A 24,956-nucleotide genomic window follows, 5' to 3' on the forward strand; every position below is an offset into this window, starting at 1 on the left:
AGAAGACATGAACAACTTTAGACGGGGAGAGGAAATCAGAGTATCACGAAAGAACATGCAGAGGTGCAGCAAACTTCACACAAACACAGGAAGTGTTTGACAGCTCAACATCCATCTTGTACAGACTGTCCTTCAGGTTTCATTGTAATCCTAGTTAGTTACCCCTGACTTCATGTAGGGCATCAGCTAATAATTAATAGAGCTGTAATTAACTTCAATTTTAATTTTGTATTGATGGAAAACTCTCAGGTTATTCCAGCATATGTAATACATAAAGTAGTACATTTACTTAGTATCTGAAAACAGACATGACAGGAAGAAAATATAAAAGGGAACAGAGTTGTTGAGTACAAGGAAAGGTGTCAGGGAGTTTAAATTGTTTAAAGTACGTAGGTGAAATCTTCTCTTATGGATTTTAGTGGAATTATGTGATAAATAAACTCTAGAGAACTGTTTACATCGTGAGTTGAGAAGCACAGTCTCCCTAAACAGACCGTATCTCTCGCACAATGTTTGTTTTTGTTTAATCTAGTTAAATGATCACAGCTTTTGCTGCTCTACTATGTCAAACATGTTGTTGTTAATGTAACTCATACTGAAATTTAAAATATTAAGAGAAATTAGTGAGGAGGCAAAGTTATATTGTTTTTGTGTGCAGTGGAATGAGTACAAATCAGAAGTTTCCCAACTTTGACGTTCAGGGATTTGCCCCTGAATTCCAACACTAATCCCACCAGCCTGATCCTTTTAATCCATCTAATACTCACTTGGTTTTGCAGGTCTAAATGCCTTAACTATTTATTTCTCAAGTTTTGAATCCATCCAGCAAGTATAAATCCTTTCTAATGAGTAAACATTCTGTCTGTGTCTGCACTAGCATTAATGAACCAATAGGAGTCAGTATAACCTCACTAAACGTGCAGGATCTGTTTGCTGTGAGCATTTAGAGTGGGTGTTTAAAGGTAATGTCCAGAGTAGGGGCATGAGGATAACAGAAGACAGAAGAGTATTTATGCAAAATAGTTTGCTTCTATAATGTGAGTTTTGGAGGAAGAACATAACTCAGTGCACATTGAGTTGTGGTAAAAAGAGTGAAACTGTTTTGGCTTTAATTTTTCGGTTAATAGTACCTATTAAGTGAATGACTTGTTCCAAGTTTACTTGCTGAAGCTTTCTTAAAGATCAAATTAAATAAAACTCAATCTTATGTAATTTCAATTTATAGAAATATGCATAATCTAAAAGCTTTATTAAAAATACATTATTGATCTTTGGATCATTGATCTTTGCCAGTAAATTGCATTCTGCTGTTTTTCTGAAAACCCTGCCAATCCCATTACTTTCAGTCAATCAAAGATATCTTTTAGACCTGCATATTAAATAAGAAAAAAGTATTTACACAAAAAAATAAAGCATTTTAAACAAAACCTCTTACATGCATTGTTGTTTCAGCTGCAACCTTGAGGTCGGTGTCATGCTGAAAGGTGACTATCTGACCCAGATTTATTCTGTCAAGGTTAGGGATTTAGCTGCACAGCTGCAAACTGGCTAGCTTTTTTTACCCTGTTTAAATCTCCGCTCTGCAGGACAGACTATTAGAAGTATTCATGTTTCTTTTTAAGATTTATATTTATTAATATTCTTGGTGTATGGTAAGTATTAGGACATAATATTTCCAGTAGGAACACAGACAAATGTATAACCTTTTAATCACCATAAAAGAATAATTTGAACATCTGAGAAAACAAAAAGAAGAAAAGGGAAAGGAAACAAGCAAAAAACAAATAACCTCCTTTCCCATCCCACACCCATTTATACTTCCTACATAGTTCTCACTTTACATGCATTTATGCACATACACAGTCATACCATTTTCAACACTCATATGTGAATGTACATCAGTCAATATATTTATATTTTCAAAGAATTTGCACAGGGCATAGCTACAGTAATTTGAACCTGGTCCATGAAGGCTCATATCACTGATTCACACTGATATCACTAGATTTAGCTATGGTCAGCTGAATCTAGAGAAGGTAGAATATCTGTAAAGATGCCCCATATTTTTTCCAAATGCTGCCTTTTTCCCTCTCACATAATTTAATATCCTTTCAGGCTTTCAGTAAGACACCAGCATACATTTTCTTTACTGCTGTACTTCAAAATAGGAGATATTGTTTTGTTTTGTCTTGTTTTTGTTTTTCATAGAAGGTCACTTTAGGGCATATTGGCTCCCCCAGAATCTATATTTTTGGGTAATGTTCAATTTGTTTTCCAACAACCCTTGAGAATATTTAAATGTTATATTTCCAACATTCATCTATAATTGGGTGACTCTAAAGAATGTGTACAAGGTCACCATACGACATTTCAGGCATCTGGGGAGGAATTTGCTGTCAATTTTATGTAACCTGTAGGGGCTATTTTATGTCTTGAAATGTATTAAATTTAACTTGCCTATGCTGTGTGGAGATTAACGCAGTAGTAACTTTCCATTACTATCCTTTATTGCTTCCATGTATGATACATGCAGGTAGTCCTTGGAGAGTACCGCTGGCTCTCCTATAAAGAGGCTCTGACAGCAGCGACTCAACTGGGCAATGGTTTGGCATCTTTGGGTCAGCAGCCGAAAACCAACATCGCCATCTTTTGTGAGACCCGAGCGGAGTGGCTGATAGCTGCCCAGGCCTGCTTTGCATACAACTTCCCATGTAAGTTCACTCTGAATGCTGAGATTTCAGGAAGCCATAAGGTCTGTATTTCTAAATCAAAAAATAGCAATGTTATCAGATGTTTTAGAGATAACTGTTTACCTTTATTGTAAATTAGCCTCATATTTAAGAATTAAAAGGAATAAAGAAAACTTAGCTGGAAGATGTCATGTATGTGACTCTAGGCCTCAGGATTGAAAAATCTAATCACTGAAGGTTAAAATGGAGAAATGTAAAGATTTATTCTACAGTCATATTCGAAATACATTTTGAAAACAAAAACTTTAAACAAGTATTAAACATGCTTTTTGTTATGTTCTCATTTCTGTTTTTAAAAATAAGCCTTTATTGGGCTTAAAAACATCCATCTGTGTGTAATTAATCTATATATGGTAATATGTGTAACTTAGTGATAAAGTTCCTAAAATAGCTTTTCAATAATATTCTACTTTATTGAATTGTTCTTGTTTCTATTACAACTTTTTTCTAACACAAGAATGAAATAGTGTATTCTCTAATGATCATAATGTGTCTTGTTCTTCTTTTTCTCCCATAATGTTTAGACAGTCACATTTATTTATTTTTGTTTGGTTTTAGTTTAAATGTTAAACAAGTCAAAAACTCTTTTCCGCGTATTTAAAAGGGTAAAGACAACAAAACAAATTCTAAAAAAGTAAAAAAGTGAATCTACTGTTTCAATATTTTTGTATGAGTTCCCCCTCCCTCTATTCTCATCAATTTAATGTGGTTCTTGTTTGCTCTTGAATTGGTTTTGGTTTTAATGAATTAAAATTTATCCAAACAAAACGATGAGCACCTGCCAACAAAGTTTCATTTTTACTCACATTGTGAATCCTTTTAACTAACAGCATTACAGCTACTTCTTCTGACTTTCTGTATTTCTCTTGTGTTGCTCTGTCGGACATTTTTTCACTTAGCAGCTTTCCAAAGACGCTGTACTTTCAAGAGTACAGCGTCTGAACTCTGTTGCATTTGTGTGGTTGTACATCTGCACATGTTATTGTTTCCACTGCAACAAAAATAAAATCAGTGGCCCAGCTGAAACAGTAGGAGGTTAGTCTGTCCTTTCTGCTTCACTGTTACATAAATATCCTACTTTTCCTCCTTTGTGCGCTCCCTCTCTCATATATTTCTTCCTCTAAGTAATTTTTTAAACACAGAGTCTCTAGAGTGTACAATGCCTCACAAAAGCACTTATACTCCTTGAACTTATCTGTTTACCCTGCAACCAAAAAACTCATTGTAATTTTGTGGATTCTCTTTTGTAATAGAGCAGGACAAAAATAATAGTACATGGTTAACTGGAAATGGTTTGTTTTGTCAGGTTAAGTAATCACTTAATATTAGGTTCCATTTTTTTTTTTAAAATAAGAAACTTTTTCACTCAGTGAATTTTCCCCCTTAGGGACGCTGGCCGGATTTATTCTTTAATATGTTCTGTGTTGAAGAATAATGTGCCTTTTAGTTTATGTGTTCAGTTTAAGTGTGAGCGGCACTTCATTAAATTGTTTTGATTGTCCACAAAGTGACTTTCATTTTGTCCATGCGCTGTGGTTTAGGCTCCATTAAACTGTCATGCTTCCTTTAAAATATGGTGTCCGTATGAGCAGAGAAAGCATCTTTGTAAAGGACACTGCTGTCTTTGCAAACAAATGCAGGGACTATGGAAAAAGCCAGAGGCAGTCTATAATACATAGCGAGGGGAACAGAGAGGAGTCAAGGGTTGGAAAGAGCAACAGTGGGGAGAAAACAGGACAAGGCAAGTGAGGGGTGATGGCGTCAGAACGAGGGTGAGAGGGCCTACGTGAGCATCTGATGTTGACAGAGGCACCACGGAGTCAGCCAAGGCCCCCAGTGAACTCAAACACTGGATGTGTGTGTGTGTGTGTGTGTGTGTGTGTGTGTGTGTGGGTGTGTGCGTGTGTGTGTGTGTGTGTGTGTGTGTGTGTGTGCATTCCACACATGTGTCAAACAACCAACATACAGCCTGCAACACATGCACAGCTTAAAAAAAAAAAGAAAATCAGTTTTGAATAATGGAGCTCTTATTGAGCTACGATTTGCAGTGTGTTTTTCTGTTTCTTGTTGTTTGCTTCCTGCATTACAATATTTTTCTAAGTGGTGTGTGGGCGTGAGCAACCGTGTTAATCTGGGGTCCATTTGAGTGTTTAGATCTCACGGCTGGAGGTGTCACGGCCTTCGTTCAGACACACATGCAAACATACACACAGACACAGGCGTAGTAACAGCGCAGGAAGCAGAAGACTCCATGACGCAAAAATGTGAAGTCAGAACTCCCAAACTGCTGTGTGTCAGAGGAGGAACACGGGGTTAGAGAGTGGTACAGTGTGTCAGGCTGACTTCCTCTGTATCTTCTGTTGATTCCTCCAATCACTTTCAATCTTTTGCTTTCAATTTTGTTATTTTTTCTCCTTCTCCCCAGTCAGTGGGAAAAGGAGAGCTATTCGATTCTTCATGTTCTTTATATATCTGTCTTGTTCTGATATTATTAAAAGACTTTACAAGCTGCTGCTCTCTCCTCTCTCTCATAGAGCCTGGATTCCTCTCACCAACACTGTCATCCTTTGCAAGTTCTCTATAAATGATTTATAGAACCTTTTGAAGTATGTTTTGTATTTGTTTATGTTCCAAAACCATTAGTTTTCAGTGTGAAACCATAAGAGGATTTGATATTTCCTCATCTCAGATGGTCAAAGTATCCTTCCAAATCAGAAAAAAAAATACTTCATGAAAGAAAAATATATGTTTTGGTGGATTCTAACAAGACTCCAAAAATTAATTGAATTGTTTTGTAAGGCAGAGGAGGCAGATATTTCAAAACAAGTTGACGCACTCCAATCAAAAAGGTTTGGTACTTAAGTTGACTCCAGCGATGATTTGACAAAGTTTTAGTAAAAAAATAAGCATACTTACATAAATACAATTTTCTATTCCTTCCTTCCTACAGATTGATTAGTTTTTCATCTAATTTGTACAGCATAAATGTCACATAATGTGGTAAAAAATATTATTAATAAATATTATTTTTCAGCTTCTCTTTATTTACATTACAAAAATAGGGGTATGCAGATCTTTTAGTTCCACTGTTAGGCGACTGCAGTCATGCATTCCATTAGTCTGTCTTATGTGTGCTCTTAGTTAAGACGTAGGCCCGCCTCACACACATACTAACACTGTTTACATTTTCTACAGATTGCTTATCAGACAATGGGAGCTTGTGGTCCTTCAGCTCAGTTGCTTGTGGACGGCAAGAGGTCAAATCCAATCCTCTGAGCTGTGTTGACTCAGGGCACGTACATTGTGCATCGTCACACATCTTCCAGTCAAGGATTTTATTTCCGTATTGGTTCACATGCACTTACTGAAAGTGATGACGATACATAAACTTCCTTCACATGTTTAGCTGACCTAAGTGTGCTTACTGTTTTTGTGGTCAGTTTAACTTTTTAGGTGATCATTTTATGTTTCAGTGGTTACACTGTACTCCACCCTGGGAGGTCCAGCCATCGCTCATGGGCTGAATGAGGCTCAAGTCACCCACATTATAACCAGCAGAGAACTCCTGGAGACCAGACTGAAGGTTAGAGCTTCAAGAGATGAGAACATTTTTATTAGCTCTCATAACACAGAGGAATGAAGCCTCCATGACAGTGATGGTGACTGATGTAGGGCTTCAGTTCAGGCTTAACTGCAGTGACACCTTGTGACTGAGCAGAACGACAGCATGCTGTATGTACTGCCATTCCTATTTCGCTGTGTAACTGCAATGCAGGTTTGATATTTTCAAAAATGATAAATAGTGGCAATTATTCCATATCTGGATATGTTTCTGATAACAGATCCTTTTATCTTTTTCTAAATATTTGCTTCACTGCTTTGTGCAGAAATTGCTATATTGAAGTAATGTTGGTGGTGATATGGAGCCCTTATAGTTTTGTTGATGCATTTCTTTGCTGTTGCTTTGTATGTGTGTGTCAGGTGATCTTAGCTGAAGTTCCGAGGCTGCAACACATCATCGTAGTGGACAACACACCGACCACATGGCCCGGCTTTCCACGGGGCATCAGCATCTACAACATGGCCACTGTTCAGAAGCTGGGAGCCAGACCAAATAAAGGTACATTGTGTGATCGTGTGCAGTGTTTATAAAAAATTACTCACCCTTATAGATGTTTTTCCCTTTTTATTGTTTCAACAAATCAATCACGATCAGCAAAATGTCTCATTTTTGACAAGAAAAAAAAACTTTAATATCAAAGCAAAAAGGGATTTCTGCACACTTTTCTGTGAATCTGCATGATTTGACTGAATTTTCCTACTGGCAGACAATGAAGGTTATTTCTATTCTATTCTATTCCTCATACAGATGTGTAAATATGATTCATTCCAAGGAACAAGATGAAGCTGCTTCAAACTGTTAAACTTCATCCACCAAACTAGTAAACCGAGGGCCATTTGTCTTATGAAGATCCTGTTACTAAAAAGATGTCTAAACAAGTTTCCACATGCGTGTTAAACAGTATGAAAGCATTTTCTCTTGTTTTCTCTACAAATATGTAATGCTACCCATCTAAAAACCTCTGCATATCCTACTTAATCCCTCTAATCTACTTTGCTTGGGTAATATTTTCAAAATATCTTGACAATTTACAGACGCGGTTGCTCATGTAACAAACGAAACATCATGGGGTTTCTAATGGGCATTGGGGTGCGGGTGAATTGGTAGAAGTCATGTAAGGTCATGTGAATGAGGAAGTCCTGACATCTGTGTCAGATTAAGTTTGATACCATACGTCCTGTACTAGCGGATGGATGTGAGACTCATTGCCTCCCAACCCTTTCCCTCACCCTGCTCGGCTTTTATTGAAGCCCTTTGAGCCAGCTGATCCACAACATGACCAGCTGCTACTGTCATGGACAGATAAAGGGAGAAAGAAGAAAGAGGTAGGATTAGGAAGGGAGTTGAGAACACTGGGATCTGGGGGAGAGTCATGTTTACACACAGCTCTGTTAACTTCACATGACATCAGATGTTGATGATGGGAGTAAGAAGAAAGATGGTTGTTGCTTTTTGATACTTCTTTTATGTTTATCCTCTGTTTGATTTTTTGACAACTTAATTTCTTATTTTGATTTATATTAAACTTTGCAGATTAGGAGACATGGAAAAAAACAGTTTCATAATATTACTTTAACAACATGAAAAAATTCAAGATCTATGTATATATTAACAATTACAATTGCAATATGTTATCTCCTAAATGTTTTTTAGGTTTTTGTATTTCATACATACATTTTTTCACCTAGAAAGTTTCTATTTCCATATAATATTTTAGTGCAATAAAACTGCAGCATGGAATATATCAAGTTTTTTTGTTCTTTTAAGATTTGTATATTTCTTTATGCACATTTTGTAATAAGGTCTCAAGACAAGAAAACAGAAACAACTGGATTTTACTCACAATTTAGTGAATGAGTATGCTGATAATAATACATAATTTAACACCAAATGACTAGATCAGAAAAGAGAAATAATTCATACGGTTGCTGTGGACAGATTGTTGAGTGAAACTAATGTGACAAAGAAAATCATCACAGAGTAAAAAAAGGAAAAAGAAAAGGATAAGTGAGATGGCACTAAGTCTGCTCAGTCAGACAGCAGGACGATCAGTAAAGTCTTTGAAGACAATCTCTTGCATCCTTAAATGGAACAGGAGACTGCTTCTCACAAGAAGGAAGCCATTAATCAGCTCTACTCAGAATCACTGGCAAATTCTCTGGACTTGATTTTATCTCAAATGAGCAAGAAGAAAGTACAAATACGGTTTGTTCCACTGTTAGACAAGCTCTGATTTGTGTGGAGAAAGACAGCTGCTTCTCTTGCTAGATGTGGCTATCTTCCAGGTTTTAGTTGCTGGTTTGAATTAAAAATAATGATGTAAATAATGTTTCACACATAATCACTGTTTCATAACACAAATCTGTCATGTTCTTGTGTCTTCACTGTCACTTCAGCAACATTTGAGCGTAAGCAGCCTCTGTCTTCAGACATTGCAGTCATCATGTACACCAGTGGTTCCACAGGCATTCCAAAAGGCGTCATGATCTCCCATAGCAACATCATCGCCAGCATTACAGGGATGGCAGAGAGGATACCCAACCTGAGGTACTAATACTATCATGATCTATTATCGTATATAATTTATCAGATCAGGAATCAGGAATGTCGATTTGCTGATTATCAATTCTGCAATACATCTAAATAATTCTGTTAAGTTGCTGCGATAGAAATTATTGATAATTATTGGACGTAAAATTTTCAATAATAAAACAAGTTCTTTCTCAAAACATCAGTATGGGGAATTTAACTGGCGGTCTACTAACCACGTGGCAAACTCCACCTTTGACATATTGCAGTTGCTTATTTCAAAGAGGTATGCTGGAGAAAAAAAAACTGTTCAGCAACCAGAACTATGTTGCAGCTCTATTGTTTACAATAAAAGATAAACCAAGACTTTTCTCCTGGGACAGATAGGAGTCCAGAGGAAATGTGCTCAGGAGGAAGTCTAGCATGAATGGAGGAACAATCTGGGTGAAAGGGAGTCATACTGAAGTGGATGAAGATTAGAGAGTTTACATCCTCAATATCAAAGACATTTTTGTTAGAAAATAAAATAAATTTGCAATGATAACTTTCTCCTGATTCAAATGATGCACAGCACTTTGCAAAGGTGAACATACCCTGTGAACTTTTCATCATTTTGTCACAACCACAAACATCAATGTATTTTATTAAGATTTTATGTGAAGAACAAACAGAAAGTACTGCATAGCTGTGAAGAAGAAAGAAAATACGTTGGTTCAACATTTTTGGCAAATAAAAATCTGAGAGGGCGCATAGTAAAAAAGTTAATTCACCAAATAAACAGCCAACAGGACAACAATTAGTAATCAATCCTTAAAGAAAGGACAGCAGTAAGAAACATGGCGATAAAAAAAGTTATTAGAAACATTTGCTTAAAATTCGCAAGAAGTCAAAAAATTAAATTTTTTTGCTGTTTATGCAAAACACAGTGTGTGGTAATAAAATAACCCTACACCTCACCTTGAACATCGAAACAACCTGCTGAGTAACCTGCGCAGCAGCAGCTTCATGTTTCACCACTGTGCCTTATAACGGCTTCAAAATAATACTAAAAAAAACCCAACTGTGGATAAAACATGTACGGTCATGCCACCGTTTTGGGAGTATTTCAAATACTTAACCCATACAAACTAATAAATAATTATCCATATTATCAATAACATTGACATACATGTATGAAACGCTCATATCGGTCAGCCCTAGTTCATAGAAGAAAAAAGCTTTGAACAGATTCACTCTTCTAGATTTGCCATTTCATGAGTAAGGTACAGCGGTATGCAAGAATTTACAATTAGCTTTAAATATGTTTACTTTAAATGACTTAAAAGGTTTATGAAGTCAGTTTCTTTAATTAACATCACTTTCTAAAGGAGAACACTGTCTCTGTGTTCACAGTGAAGAGGACACCTACATCGGGTACCTCCCTCTTGCTCATGTGCTTGAGCTGTGCGCAGAGCTTGTCTGCATTTCTCATGGCTGCCGAATTGGCTATTCTTCACCTCAAACACTTGCTGACCAGGTAACACCATCTAGCACTAATGATGAAGTAACCTGCATCAGTCAATGTTGGGAATTGTTCTTTTTTTAGCATTAAGCAAAATGCAACTTGGGTAATTTGAGGTTGATATTACATTAGTTATTTCTTTGCTCTGTTTGATACTACTGTCATAAAATTAGATGTAGTCTGAACTTTTAAGACAACCTCCTGTGCAAAACTAGATGTTACAGATTATAACAACCGTCTAATTATAATTAGAGCTATGAAAATCAACATTCTAGCTCATCAAAAGGGTCCTCATTAGAGTTTCTCCCATGATGTGCTACATAAATGGCTTGTGCATAACAGTTTGGATATGTGGATAAACCAAATGCAAATCATTTTTTTAAATTATTAATAGGCTTTAATTAGATAGACTTTAATGAGATGTGTTACCTTTCAAGCACTGCAGTAGTTTGCTGTTTGTTTCCATGACAGCACTCAACCTTTGCTTTAATAAAAAGCTGCAAAACTCACCGAATTATTCACAATAAATATTTGTTTTTATTCCTCTTGAGAATAAAGAGGAACAAAAACAGTCTGGTTTTTAACCTTTAAGAAACAGTCAAATTTTAAGAAAACTTTATTTCAGAGACTTAGATGTTGACTTTTTTAAAATGGAGGAATATAATGTTTTATTGAGCAACATTTTATACAAAACAAATTGGAAACACCCAAAATTGTTTGCGGTAGGTCTGGCTTTTTAAAGATCAGCAATCTGCCAGAAAACCGCAATCGGTTTACGCCTGTTAAAATCTACTATATAGCGATATACATATTTATTCATGTAAATCAATGCATTTTGAAAATAAGAATATATAATAAGAAACATCTCTCTGATAAAAACTAAAACACTACTATTAAAAAAAAAGTATTCATGGAGCTAAATGCTCACCTTGTTTTAGCTCAGACTCAGAACTGTGATCAGTTCCTATTGTAACATTTCTGGATTTGTTTTTTCTCATAGTCAACCAAGATCAAGAAAGGAAGCAGGGGAGACACCAGTGTCCTAAAGCCCACTCTGATGGCAGCTGTCCCGGTATGTCATGAGTTCAGCTCCATACATCGGAGGCCCTACCTTTTGCTGGAGCCCCCCTTCATTTAGTCCTCCTGAAATTATTGATTAAGTTTGGCTTCATGGACAAGAAGATCCAATTTCTCTCAGACTTTATTCATTAACCCACAGAGGAATATTAGTGTCCAAAAGCCCTGCAGGCCTGAATTTGCTGGGCCTATCTAAACATGACGTAAATACTCTGAATCCTAATATAGTCAGTGATGCTCTGCTTTGGTACAATTAATCAAATTTGATGCACTTCTTTCAGTATTTAAAGAATTCCACTAATTATGCTAGTAAACTGTTTTCACGGGCTTCAACAAATCCCATAAACTCCCATGTGTGGAGAGACTTGCAGTGATTAACAAAGCGGCTTTAAGATACCAGTTGACATTTTTGGTTAGATTTTTAAGATTCTTTTGGTGAAAAAAAAAAGTTGATTAAACCATTGAACTGAACAAAATGTACGGAGACAGAAAGGAAAACAAGGAGAAGGAGCAGTGTTATGAAAACCTACATTTGACTGAGAGTGAAGAAGCAAATGTAGGTTTTCATAACACTACATGAAAACCTACATTTGCTAGTTAACTAGCAAATGTAGTTAACTGGGTAACTTATTTACCCAGTTAACTATTTTATATCAAGACTGAAACCAACTAAATCTTAAATAAATAAATGAGAAACGCAAAATAAAATATATGTGTTGTGCTTGTCATGAAAACATTACTCACTTCATCACACAGGGTTTAACTCAGTCATTGGCTGTCTTTTGTGGAGCTTAATGGCATTTTGGGAAATTATTTAAAACATCTACATGTATTGAAGCAGAAAACATAATAAAGATGCAGCACAGTAGGACTGAAGACCTGGGTTGGGAACCTCAGTGCTTCAGCATATAGAGCATGTAGATCCTGCATGCAGGTGCTGAGGCAGCCAGCAGGGCAACACGGGCAACCTGAATCACAAACATGCAAAACATATACACTTTCATTACACACACACATATATCATATTTGATATATCACTTAAGGTAACATAGTTACCCGATTGTGCTATAAAATGACACTATGTGCCTATGAAATACATAATACCTTTTCATTTTTGTAGATTATAGATTTGAACTGCAGCTGCACTTTTCACTTTAACATTTTTACTTCTTTATTTGTTAGACTTTCCTATGCCTCTCAATAAGCATGACTAGTTTGGTTTAGTCTTATAAAAGGTAATATACTAGTTAAGTTTGTCCTTTTGTTCATTGGATAGAAAGTTTATGTTATGATAAAGATCTACGGGGAACACAATGTAGATTAAAAGCAAAACCTTCCAATGTTTTACATATAACAAAATAAATGAGTGGAGCTGCTGTTAAATAACACATTTTTACTCATATGATGGATGAAATACCAAACTGCTTGAGGACTGGATAATAATTGACCCTCATGTTGTCTGCTTGAATATCTTGTCTTACCTTATTTAAAGCTGACCATATCAGGTCTTAGTGCTGAATCCATTTTGCTGTTGTACTGCACCACCCTCTCTCTCATATCCCGACGACGCATCCCACCAGACCGCATATCCCAGCGGTGGTGGTGTAAAGGCCACAGGGTCCCAGTCTATGGAAGCGTTCACATCTGTAAACAGAACGTGAGAAAGCCCCATGTGGTTTTCCCCACGGCATGCACACACATCCAAACTGTTTGCTGTGATACGACAACTAGCCGCTTCATGGATCCTGCATCTACTTCCTCTCTCAACTCCTCAGCTGTACACACACATGTAAACAGCCACCAGGATCAGTTGCTTTTTATTGCTTTTTATTGGTATCCTTTCCCCCAATTACTCTGTGAACTTCTTTTAGGGACACTCTACTGTTCCTTTACCATTTCGCTAAAAAGGCACTTTTTTGGACTTATCAAGATATCTTCAGCTCCCTAAGCTATCCCGTTGGCTAAAAAACAAGTAGTAATTGTTTAAATAAACAGCTTTGTTTGTGTTTTCACCGTCTTGAGATCATTACTGGTGTTTTTGGCACATTTTGTAAGTCACTGACCTTGGGCTGGTTAAAAAAAACAACAACATTCAAATAAATCAGTCTCAGCCATTGCTGCAAAATAATTTTGTAATTTTGAATGAAAGCAAAAAATATTGCTCTTTTAAACAATATAGTTATATTTAGAAAAATGCATCTTACATTTGTTATACAAGTCCATTTGTGGCTCCATTTTCATGTCTACCATTAAGGGTTCACTAGGCTCAGTGACTTTAAAGCAAAGCTTTAAATTATACAACTGGATGAATTTAGAGATGAAACAACTAGAATCTTGTTTCCAAGTTCAGATCTTCTGTTTTAGTAATTCTTTTATCTGCCAATATCCATATTATCTAAAGAACAGCATTAAAATTTTAAACACATTATGCTATGTCCTCTTAGATTCATCACTGAGACATGTAATGTTGTTAATAGATTAAAGTAATCAAATAATCCAGATATCTAGTTCTAAATAATTCAGATATCTAGTTCTGCTGTTCTTTTTCAACCCACATTTGTTCAGTTGTCAAGAACATTGGTTGTTCTTGACAACCCACATTTGGGTTGTGAAGCTCCGATTTTGGTTGATGTCCGTTGTTGAGATTCCTCACAAGATGACAACAACTGTAAAGAGTCCAACACGTGTTTAGATAAAAAGTACAGATGTCATGGGCTTCTGTAATGCTTGATGAACAGCACAACAATTCTCTCTCCATGTTTTCCCTTCTGGCCGACTTGTGAATCAAGATGGTTTTCACCATCAGGCATGTGTGATTGCCATATGAACAGCAAGCCAAGCAGATGCACAATGCAACACTTGGCCACATGCCAATTGTCACTCTGAGACACACATAAAAATCTATCAAGTCCTAATGATGACATCTCATTAATCTGTGGCAGCTGCCTGACACATACATTCATCCATCTATGATGCCACTGGTTTTCCCTTGTGGTTTCTGCTCCACACATGGCAGCTACACACATAATTAACATCCTTTCATCGTTTCTTAAATATCACTCAATTGAGCAATTTGGTCAGGTTGTAAAAGTTTATGACTTAGGTTGAGATTAGTCGACACTTCAGTTCTCATGATTTTAATTTAACAATTCTCTCTTGAAACTTTGTTTTTTCTCTGTTTCTCGTGGTCATGTACTATTTCTAATCCCCTCAGGGACCCAGTTATTTTGCAAAAATGCCCAGAGACAGAATAAGTATCTTAAAAGATTGTATATGGAGGAAATAAAAAGAAAGCACTCCTTGGCTTTCTTGTTTAAACAGAAATACTGCTGCTATGATGACACAAACTATCTACACCTTAATTTTCTTCATTTTAGCTTGTAGCAGTGTAGCATAATTTATATCATGACCATATTAGAAGCATTACAATAATCAAGGTAAGGAGGGAACAAAATGTTCTGTTTGCTGCTCTCTGTGCATAAACAGGATAAAAACTTAGACTCAATATAAAACTGGACTTTTGGATCTTGTTGCAATTTCTCCTTGTGCTGCTTTATATTGTCTCTTTTATTTCTTTCCCCTCTTTGCTGTCTCGTAAATACAGGAGATTATGGATCGCATCTACAAGAATGTGATGACTAAGGTGGAGGAGATGAACAGTTTCCAGCGAACTCTCTTCATTTTAGCATATAACTACAAACTGGAACAGCTTTCAAAAGGGTACAGCACACCACTGTGTGACAGGTGAGTAGCAGAGCTGCTGATTTCTAGTCCCGCTGAATGAGTTGTTTGGAAATGTAAGTTTAACACTAGCAGAAATCAATGAGCTCTTTACTTTCTGTTTTCAACAGGCTTGTGTTCAGGAAAGTTCGTTCTCTGCTCGGGGGTCGAACACGAGTCTTGTTATCAGGCGGAGCTCCACTTTCTGCCGCCACACAGCGCTTCATGAATGTGTGTTTATGTTGCCCAGTGGGTCAAGGATATGGCCTGACAGAGACCTGTGGTGCCGGGACGATATGCGAACGTAAGCTGAAATGACTTTCGGTGTCCAGACTGTTTATTCACACATTTACCTTATATTACTTTAGATTTGTTAAGCATTTGTTTTGAAATAGAACAACAGAGAGGGGATATGAGGGTTTGTTCTTCCCTGCCCTCAGAAGATAACCTCTACCCTCAAGCTAAATTATTCTCTTGAAGTTATATAACAAAGCTCAAATGTATAAGAACATTACATTTCTCTTCATAGGGCAGATTTCCGCTCTGACTGCTTACATTTCCGCATGGCGCCTTGTAATTAGCTTCATCAGTCCTCATCTTACTGTCAGTGAGTTTATGGTTTATTCTAGTAGATGACTGACAAAGGTTATATTACATATTACATAAATTTTTCTTATATTGACCTTTGAAAAATGGGTTCTTGTTACTTTAGGCCAACTACAACTGATCACTCAGGGTCAGTGGTGGGTTGATGTCTATAGCCAGAGGCCAGTGAGGGGATCTTGAACAGGTGGGATAAGGACAAAGTTACACCGAATGACCAACAGTTCTGCAACATATTCTCCATTGGACTTTAACTAGATCACTCTAGCAGAAGAAAATGCTCTGATTTAAAACATTTTCTTGCTGTTCATTACAGTTTCTCCTATGTAGTCAGCGGTGAACTACAGACGCAACATTTTGCAGCTGCATTTTCTTCCTGTCACTATTTCATAAAAGCTAGATTCTTTTCAACAAATTCTCTAAACTGACAAGATAAAACAAAAAACTGGGCCTAATATGATCTGGAGCTGCAGCAGAAGGGTTGATGTTTTCTCTCTTAGTTTTTTAGTGCTAAAATGTTCATCCTGTTTGGTAAAAGTGAAGGCATACACCCCCCTCAAAAATCCAGACATATCTGATAGGTTCGTAGAAACACAAAACAACCTCTCTATAACCAGTTATCCATCAGATCTGTTCTCAAAGACACAGCAGTGTTTTGGTTTTCAGCACATAATTTTCATCAGGCTTTCCCAGGAAGACTAAACCAGCAAAGCAGCCCACTGCCACTCAAATTCACTGTGGTCATCTGAGTCAGGAAAGCACTACGCTGTAACAGCTCCTTTGGGAGGAGGTTTCCATGGCAAGTGAGGTCGTGTTGCCATGGCAATAAATGCAGGCCCTACATGCTTGTGGGCTTTCTGATTATGTTTGTTTGCCTGTTGTCTATTCCAGACTGGGATTACAGCACTGGTAGAGTGGGAGGGCCGCTGGTTTGCTGTGAGATCAAGCTCAAAGACTGGGTGGAAGGTAAGTGGGACTGACAGACCATCCTTATGATTCTTTATCGTGCATCCTGTCTTTTACGCAGATTGTATTATACTATCAGTCTCTCCAGCATTCCCAAATTTACAAGGCTGGTTTGGCTGTTAGTCTTGTAGGAATGCTCCCTGCAGTCTCTCCATAACCTTGTAAGGAAGCCAGACCACAGTTCTCTTCCCACTTTCATCATTTCACGTCAGGGTTCATAACTTATTTTTATGGTGCTCTGCTAAATCTTGATGTGCATCCACTGGAGTTTACTGCTCTCTTCACAAGCCAAACAAAATGAAAATTTAAAGCTGACATGATCTTCATCACTGTCATAGGAAATGTTCTGCAGCAAACAGTCCTAATGTCAAATCTGCTGACCTTTCACCTTGTCCTTAGGCGGTTACCGAAGTACTGACAAGCCTCATCCCAGGGGAGAGATTCTTGTTGGTGGACCTAATATCACCATGGGATATTACAACTGCGAGGCAAAAAAACAGGAGGACTTTTTTGTCGATGAAAACGGCCAGCGGTGGTTCTACACTGGGGACATTGGAGAGATTCACGAAGACGGATGTCTCGAGATTATCGGTGAGAAGTCATGCCTGACAGCTGGGGAGTGCGGCGAAGATGAGGAATTGATTAGACACTCCTTATAAAAGAAATGAGCACATACTTCATCACTTTTAGTTAGAGTAGTGGTGGTAAAGCTTTTAAACAATCAGATTTTATTATTCTGCCAAGAATGATCAAATTATTTGCTAATTTGGCACACATCTCTCAGCTTCTTTGTGCACATGTTACAAGCTGCTCCCTGTGCTGCGTTCCAGATCGTAAGAAGGACCTAGTGAAGCTGCAGGCAGGAGAGTATGTCTCCCTAGGAAAGGTGGAGGCCGCGCTGAAAAACTGCCCTCTGGTTGACAACATTTGTGTTTATGCCAACAGGTTTGTGTTGATGAAACATTATACGGTTAAAAAAACATTATTATAATAAAATAATGAATTGATCAAAATATCACAGGTCATATATCACATGCCAGTTTTGATATTTTAGGTAATATATATTGAAAGTACATCTGCATTTTTTGGTGATCGTCATTGCAGGCAGTTTAGAGTCAGTCAGATTGGGTTTGACACAGGCTACCCATTAGAGTTAGCAGTGGACTTTAACTAGGCCATTAAATGTTGTGATCCTTCGCTTTCATAATGCTGTCATTTGTCTAATAGTGACGAGGCCTTCAGAGAACAGCTGAATTTATACTAAAATAAAATCAAATACAGATGGACTTTTGATTTTACCCTGGAGTATCAGAGTAACCATGAAATGCGCTGAAGTTTGTAGTTTTGGGGTGACAAATTATAAAAAAGTTAGAGTTTTGCAAAGCACAACAGGAACATGATGATTAGCTTCTCTTATTCTGAACATATTTCTGTTGTTTCAGTGTTTATTCAGCTCTCTAACACAGTGTTTCCTCCAGATTTTTAAGTTTCAACAATCTGTTCACACTCACTTCAGGCAAGTGTGGCTGCCAGCTCCTTATAAGGACACATATTCTCCTGGAATAATGCACACGCATGCATATCTTTGTGGCTCCATCACCTTATTCCAGTATATTACACTATTACACTATACAGTTGCTGAGGGCCTTTTTCGTTTGTTGTATTTTTTTTTCCATCTCCCTTCAACACTGTTTCATGTGACCCTTCTGCTTTGCAGTGATGAATCGTACGTGATTGGCTTTGTGGTCCCCAATCAGAAGCAGCTGCTGGCTCTGGCTGGCCAGTACAGTATCCGGGGGTCATGGGAGGAGCTGTGCAACAGTAAGGCCATGGAGGAGCTGGTTCTTAAGGTCATCACTGAGGCTGCACTGACAGGTGAGAGCAACCTGAAGACTACCTCTGATATTGCTGGACCTAACCAGGTTGCTAGCTAACATGATCTTCCTTTCAACATAGCCCAACTGGAGCGCTTTGAGATTCCTCGCAAAATCCGTCTGAGCCCAGAGCCCTGGACGCCTGAGACGGGGTTGGTGACCGATGCATTCAAGCTCAAGCGCAAGGAGCTGAAGACACATTACAAAGACGATATTGAGAGAATGTATGGTGGAAAATAACAACTGGTAGCAGCAGATCACCAGTTGACTCAGCAGCTCTCTCTGCTACTGCTCTCTCCTTCACCTGCAGCCACAGAATCATAATGTTACTGAGCTCTCAATGACCTAATTGAACCATAGAAATAGCTTTATGATTGTGTTATGAGTCATGGGACAAGTGCTGATGAGGAAACCTGCAGATTCTGATCTTGGCAACTGATTTTTTTTTATTCCAAAAACAAAAAACGTTTTTCAGTGAAATGTTTCTTCTTGCATATGAGAGGTATGAAACAGAGCAGGTGTTGAACTCTGATCTAAATATATTCATGTCTGCTGCTTCATAAAATTGGTTTATTTTAATTATATTCTTTGTTTTAACTTAATAATTAAGCTTCCTCCTGTGTTGACTTTGTTTATCCTGCAGGTCAGGAGGCAGTTAACATTTTTGTTCATTTTCCTTTTGTCTCCATGTTGTTTGGGTTTCTTGTCTTGGTTTATTTTGTCTCCCACCCACAGTCCAACTGTGGCTCCGCCTGATCGTGGGACAAAAGAACATTCTGACACAGAAAGCACAAGGTCTTTTTAGGGCAAATGTGAGTAGAAACGTTCTTCTTGTATAATGGTTGTATCTGACCTGAGCCTTTATTAGAACACTTTCATAATTTAAAGAAACACAATACACATTTGTTTAATCTCCTGAGTTTTCTTACAGCAATAGAAAACAACTTTTGGGAGTGTAAAGAAAATGCTTGCATAACAGACTAAATTAATGTTTAGTTGTTGCTGTGTTTGAAAAATTGATCGCAGCAGGAAAATGTATTGTTTCTGCCCAAGTAAGGCAGCTGATTTCAAACAGGACTATGAAAGAGTCAAGCTCTCCCAGTATGCGTGGAAAAGAGGTTGGAGTGTAAACACACTAGTAAAAGTAGAGCTTTTGACTTCCATGGTTTATTATGTTTCAAGCATTCCAACAGAATTTTGTCTGTTGGAATTTTGTGGGTGAGAGAAATTTGGATTCAGTGTCACCTAAGGTCACTCCTTACGCCAGTCTAAGACAAAAGTGAGATATTATAAATATAATAACCCAGAAGGCAGATTGTTTTTCTGGACTTCAAGAGAGCAGGAGCAATGTGCTCCTGATTACGATGGAGCAAGAAACTGATTTGAAATAGCATGAGGCTTCTGTGAGGCGATTGTGTTGTTTCTATGCTGCCATGGCAACATATCAGAGTCCTGTGTGAAGGAGAAGCAGAAGCTTATCCATAATGGTCAACTGTGAATTTGAGCACCAATATCACTATATCTACATAAGACTGGCAGCACTCCAACTAGGTTATCAGAACACTCTTTGGGGTCCTACCGCCGCTCTGCCTGGAGCGAAAAGTACATCAACAAGCATTTTTAATGACTCCTCCTGCATTAAACACGGCAAGTCCCTAAATCTTACCAAGTATGTTAATTCTGGTTTGTAGTGCAAACATCTGAGTACACTTAAAATAAGACAAAACTAGCTAGCAAGTACATTTTCAAATTGTTTTTAATAAATACGGTTGTCAATATTGAATTTTTATTTCAAGTGTACTAAAGTATTTGCACTAGAAACTAGACCAAAAATATTTGGTAAAATTTTGTGTGTTTGAAGTAAAGTTCCCAGCTATGGAGAACCAAAACAAAAATTTGACATGAAGGGTAGCTGCTATAAGGGGCTAAGAGAAGTTGTGAGTTTTTCAACCTGTTGCACAAATGGAAAATGTAGACTGTGAGCAGCAGATAATAGGGTTCATAATACAGGTTGAAAATAGTCACGGTGTTACTCATAAAAACTGCTTCAAGGTTCATAGCCTTGCTGTGATCATGAGAAATGTGTACCAAAAACTCGGCATGTCTGCAACTGGAGATGTGACATCCATGTCAACAGTGCTGTGGTGGAGTAGTCAAGAAAGCAGCAGTGTAACCCCTGAGTAGGAAGAGCACACAGTGTGTCATGCTTGCCTTCAGAGTGAAGCTGTTTTCCAAATTCGTCGACATAGAGAGGATCGCACAGACCCAACTTCAGTGTTCCTCACAGATTGTCACATGTTGCCTTTTGGTGATTCTAAAACAAGCCTTTGTTGTTTTGAGCTGATTCTTAAATCATACTTGATCACACGTAGGGTTTGTGGATATTCAGCGGGACTGTATTTGTGGATACATAGGTAGAGAAAGCAAATTTGTATGAGGCTTGCCTCATCACATGAGCACATCCTATTATTTATTTGCCATTTTGCTTTTGGAAAAATGAAATCAAATGAATTAAATAAAGTTTGTGTTGAATCTACATATGATTGCATGTCATTTTTGTGAATGATTGTATTAAATCAATTTAAAAAATGTTTTCTATGGAGCTCAACACATGTGAAAGGGTAACTAATACAAGATTTTTGGACTACTGCACCTCATCACATTTGGAGAAAACGCAAATATGTCATTCTAATTGTCAAACACAGTGAGCTGAAATATATTTTTACAAAAAAAAAAGTTTGATACACAATTCTATGATAGAAATATAAGTAAGAGATCTGGTCATACAGAATTTTTGCTAAGAACTGGTCTACAAGTTAATAAATTATAGGTTAGTCATTCACAAACTGAAATTATATATATGTGTAACTCTAATGATTGACAAATATTTATAAATCATGTTTTTGTTCAGTAAGCATAAAAAAGATATAAATGAAATCTTTAAAAATCTCAGATCTCAAACCTAAGTAGACATAATCATTGTCAAAATACAGTTTAAGACATTTTGCGTGCACTGGACATTATTTTCTTGATAAACTTACATTAGAAACAGTTCAACTGATAAAAGTATTCGTAGAGTAAGACCCAACTGGTTCTCGAAAGTGTTAAAGAGCATTTGGTAATGGTAATTGCTTCATTAGTAATCACCTTATGTGGTTGGCTACTGCTGAGTTAAATTTCAACTGAAATTTTACTTTTGTGAGTGATTTACCTTTACTTAAGCAAGATGTCAAAGCTCCTGATTGTTTAGGTTCTGTCTTTGAGTTGCATGTTTACTTTTTTGGAAACTGGGAGGTTCAGTCTCCAGATGGGTCAAGCTAGAGACACATTTAAAGACTGTAAACACAGCAAAATGAGTTCCTGAAAGTAATGATTACTTGATCACTTTTCACGTCTATAGTTGCAAAAATATTTTTACACATTTTTCTGGCTTAAAATTATGCATTACTGAGAGTTAGTCTATCAAAGTAAACTATCTTGAACTTTTTCCTTGTAACAGAATGTGACAAGCTTCATGGGGTGTGAACACTTTTTAGGATCGGCTTCAAAGCCCTTCCATTACTTTGTAAAAATATTTTTCCATTACTTCCCCTCTGGACTACTTTCTTCTGGACTCTGGAGATTTCTTCAGTAAGAATCTGATGCATGTATGACCTCACAGTTTTATAAGAATCCCCAAGTGGTGTGAATTCTCTTAAAGTTGTGCTTTGATTTATTTAAAAAAAAAAAAAAAAAAAAAAAAAAAACTATGACTCCTTAGCGGGTCTGCTCAGGGTTCATCTTACAATCGGACCAGGCCATGTGATTCCTGATGACGCTAAAAGGACTTTGCATAAATAACTTCATCTGTGTCAGAGTTCTGCCCAAACCTCAGCGGGGAGAGCAGAGTCTCACAGCAGACACAGATCCTCAGTTCGGTGAGTTTATTAGTTTTTTTTTCTTTGTGTAACTTTTTCAGTATTTTCCCTACAGTTTGGATGAACTTTTTAAAACTTTTATAAATAGCTGAAAATTGATCTGTAGAAAAGAAAAAGTGGAAACACTTCAAGTTAAATTAAATAGGATAAACATCCATATTTGATCAGGCTGAATTAACTGAATTTACATATAAAAAGGTGCAACGATCATTTAAATTTTTTTTTTTTGTTGTTGTTTATTTAGATTTGATCAAACATACATTTAAATTTGAGTTACACAATCAATCCAAACAAAACAATTATACAAAGTCTGCGTGTATATATCTGCATACAATGCATACAAAACAGCTAATTGGAAGTCAATGTCCGTGCGTAAAACGTGCGTAAATGATGGTAATAGTGTCAAAAAAATTGTTTATACATTAATAAACACTTTTTATTTACTTTTCTCCATTCTGTGCATCTTCTTCTGCCTTTTATAGGCTTTCACCACAAACTACTCAAAGAAATGGATCGTCTGGAAAACTCTACAGCAGCGTCAGAGCGCCTCTTCTCGTATGCCGAGAGTGCGGCGGAGTCTCAGGCCGCCAGAGAAGGCAACGGGAACGCATACCTCTACATACTGATAGTCATGTCTTTCTATGGAGTGTTCCTCTGCGGTATCATGCTTGGCTACTTTCGCTCCAAGAGGAAGGAGAAGAGGAGGATCAACATCTTCACGCGCCTGGTGCACGAGGAGGAGCAGAGGGAGTGGGGGGCTCTGCCCAAGAAGCCTAGCGTCCCCTTCCCGGCCACCGTCTCGGGGCTGCGAGCCATGCAGGTTTCCCTGCCGTTTTGCGGTAACCACGGCAACCACTCCGGAGTCCTCCACCACGAGGGCTTCCTGCCATCTCCGCTGGCTTGCGCGCTATGCGCGGAGCAGAGCAGCGTCAGCTCCCTGTGCTCCTCCGCAGATACGCGCCTGACCATAGAGGAGGAGGAAGCCGACAGCGGAGCGGCGGAGGAGCCGGAGGCGAACCTGAAGGCAGCACAAGTGGCGCACAGCGGAGATGATTCAGGCTGAACTTTAGATCCGAAAACTCAAATTCAACTGCAGGACAAAAGATGGAGGAAAAGACAACTTGAGGGAAAATCAAAATGGCCTCAAATGCGTTATTATTGGGACCCTAAAGGGGTCAGTGGGCAGCTGTGCAGTCCTAATTTTGTTAGTGAAACTCAAATCATCATCCGTGCCATATGTATGGGAGAGAAACGACGAGGGTCTAGATCACAGATCCACATTTTGTTTTTGTTTTTATGCTTGTACCAAACGTAAATTGCTGCTTTTAGCCTTATGACAAGTTCAGCACAACGCCACACCTTAACACACACAGGTCATATCAGCTGCAAAATTCCAACTCTGTCAAAAAGCAGAATAACATGCAAAGGACAATATACCAGTTTTTTGTTAGATATTAAAGGCAGTTCTTTTTGACTAGTTAATATTTCAGTGTGTGAATGATGGGCTCTTTTTGCGGTGCCTCCCTCCTTGCTGTTAAAACCCCTCGCCCCTCCCTGCTGCTGCCACCTCACTGGTTTGGGCTGATGACTCATCCTGCAGGAGACTTGGATGGAAGACTGGTTTTGTGTTTTGTTCTTCAGCAGAACTTGACCTGTTCCGGCCGACACAGGTCTCAAGTACTGAAACATACCTGGAACCCACTTGAAAGTTCTGTCCGAAATGAAATGAGTCTATTACAGCTTCATGGTGGACGAATATCTGTTCACAAACAAGCACTAGATTAGGTTTACTTGATTAACGCAACGCACTGTAGGATATATAAATGTTTGTATTTGTCACTTCTACAGTTTTAATTTAAAATGGAGACTTTTAGAGTGTTCATGGAAACAATAAATGTGTTTGAAATGGAAGCAGTTTCTCTTTGTTCATTTATTTGAATTTAGCTTTGTTGCTTCACCAGTAGAGGGCAGTGTGGATGGGCATTTTGTAGTTGCTTAGAAATAGGCAAATGAATAGGAGACAAAATTGGAAATCTGCTTAATCATTAAAATAACCCAGGAATGTTCTGTTTCTTAGTGGAATCTATTCACAAATCAGATCGTCTCAAGTACTTCATCTTGTACTTGCTGATGCCTTTTAGTTTATAAAAATAAACTAACTTTAGGGTAATTTATTTTAGCATTTAGAAAGCCACCAGTCTCTATTGGAACATGTTGATTTGATGCAAACCCAGCAGACCATAGCAGTGATTCACCAACACGTTTTCCTTTTCACTTTTAATCAGCTTCCATCCTGTCAGAAAAGAGACAGGTTGCCAACAGGCACCTTTAGGGTTCTTTTTTATTGATGTTCAATCTTTTACATTTCTCCCATCTGCAAGACTCAGCCCTGCCTCA

The 24,956-nt window shown here is 37.7% G+C and overlaps 2 protein-coding genes across 2 annotated transcripts in view; both read left to right on the top strand.

Annotated features, from left to right (window-relative positions):
- The window catches only part of acsl3a (acyl-CoA synthetase long chain family member 3a), a 28,944-nt gene extending 7,766 nt beyond the window's left edge, over positions 1-21,178 (top strand). Inside the window, exons 3-15 of the mRNA XM_044120301.1 lie at positions 2,534-2,711; positions 6,224-6,333; positions 6,732-6,870; positions 8,769-8,919; positions 10,294-10,417; positions 11,403-11,474; positions 15,084-15,223; positions 15,331-15,503; positions 16,694-16,768; positions 17,168-17,359; positions 17,599-17,713; positions 18,486-18,643; positions 18,725-21,178. Of these exons, the coding sequence (XP_043976236.1) occupies positions 2,534-2,711; positions 6,224-6,333; positions 6,732-6,870; positions 8,769-8,919; positions 10,294-10,417; positions 11,403-11,474; positions 15,084-15,223; positions 15,331-15,503; positions 16,694-16,768; positions 17,168-17,359; positions 17,599-17,713; positions 18,486-18,643; positions 18,725-18,882 (1,785 nt within the window). The 3' untranslated portion in view covers positions 18,883-21,178. The remainder of the gene's footprint in view (positions 1-2,533; positions 2,712-6,223; positions 6,334-6,731; positions 6,871-8,768; positions 8,920-10,293; positions 10,418-11,402; positions 11,475-15,083; positions 15,224-15,330; positions 15,504-16,693; positions 16,769-17,167; positions 17,360-17,598; positions 17,714-18,485; positions 18,644-18,724) is intronic.
- A 1,259-nt stretch (positions 21,179-22,437) lies between these two features.
- Positions 22,438-24,470, top strand: kcne4 (potassium voltage-gated channel, Isk-related family, member 4). Its single transcript, XM_044119588.1, has 2 exons — positions 22,438-22,559; positions 23,042-24,470. The coding sequence occupies exons 1-2, from the start codon at positions 22,454-22,456 to the stop codon at positions 23,620-23,622; spliced, it is 687 nt and encodes a 228-aa protein (XP_043975523.1). The 5' UTR covers positions 22,438-22,453; the 3' UTR covers positions 23,623-24,470.
- Positions 24,471-24,956: the final 486 nt, after the last annotated feature.

The sequence above is a fragment of the Gambusia affinis genome, linkage group LG06 (genome assembly GCF_019740435.1).
Source record: "Gambusia affinis linkage group LG06, SWU_Gaff_1.0, whole genome shotgun sequence".
Taxonomy (NCBI): Eukaryota; Metazoa; Chordata; class Actinopteri; order Cyprinodontiformes; family Poeciliidae; genus Gambusia; species Gambusia affinis.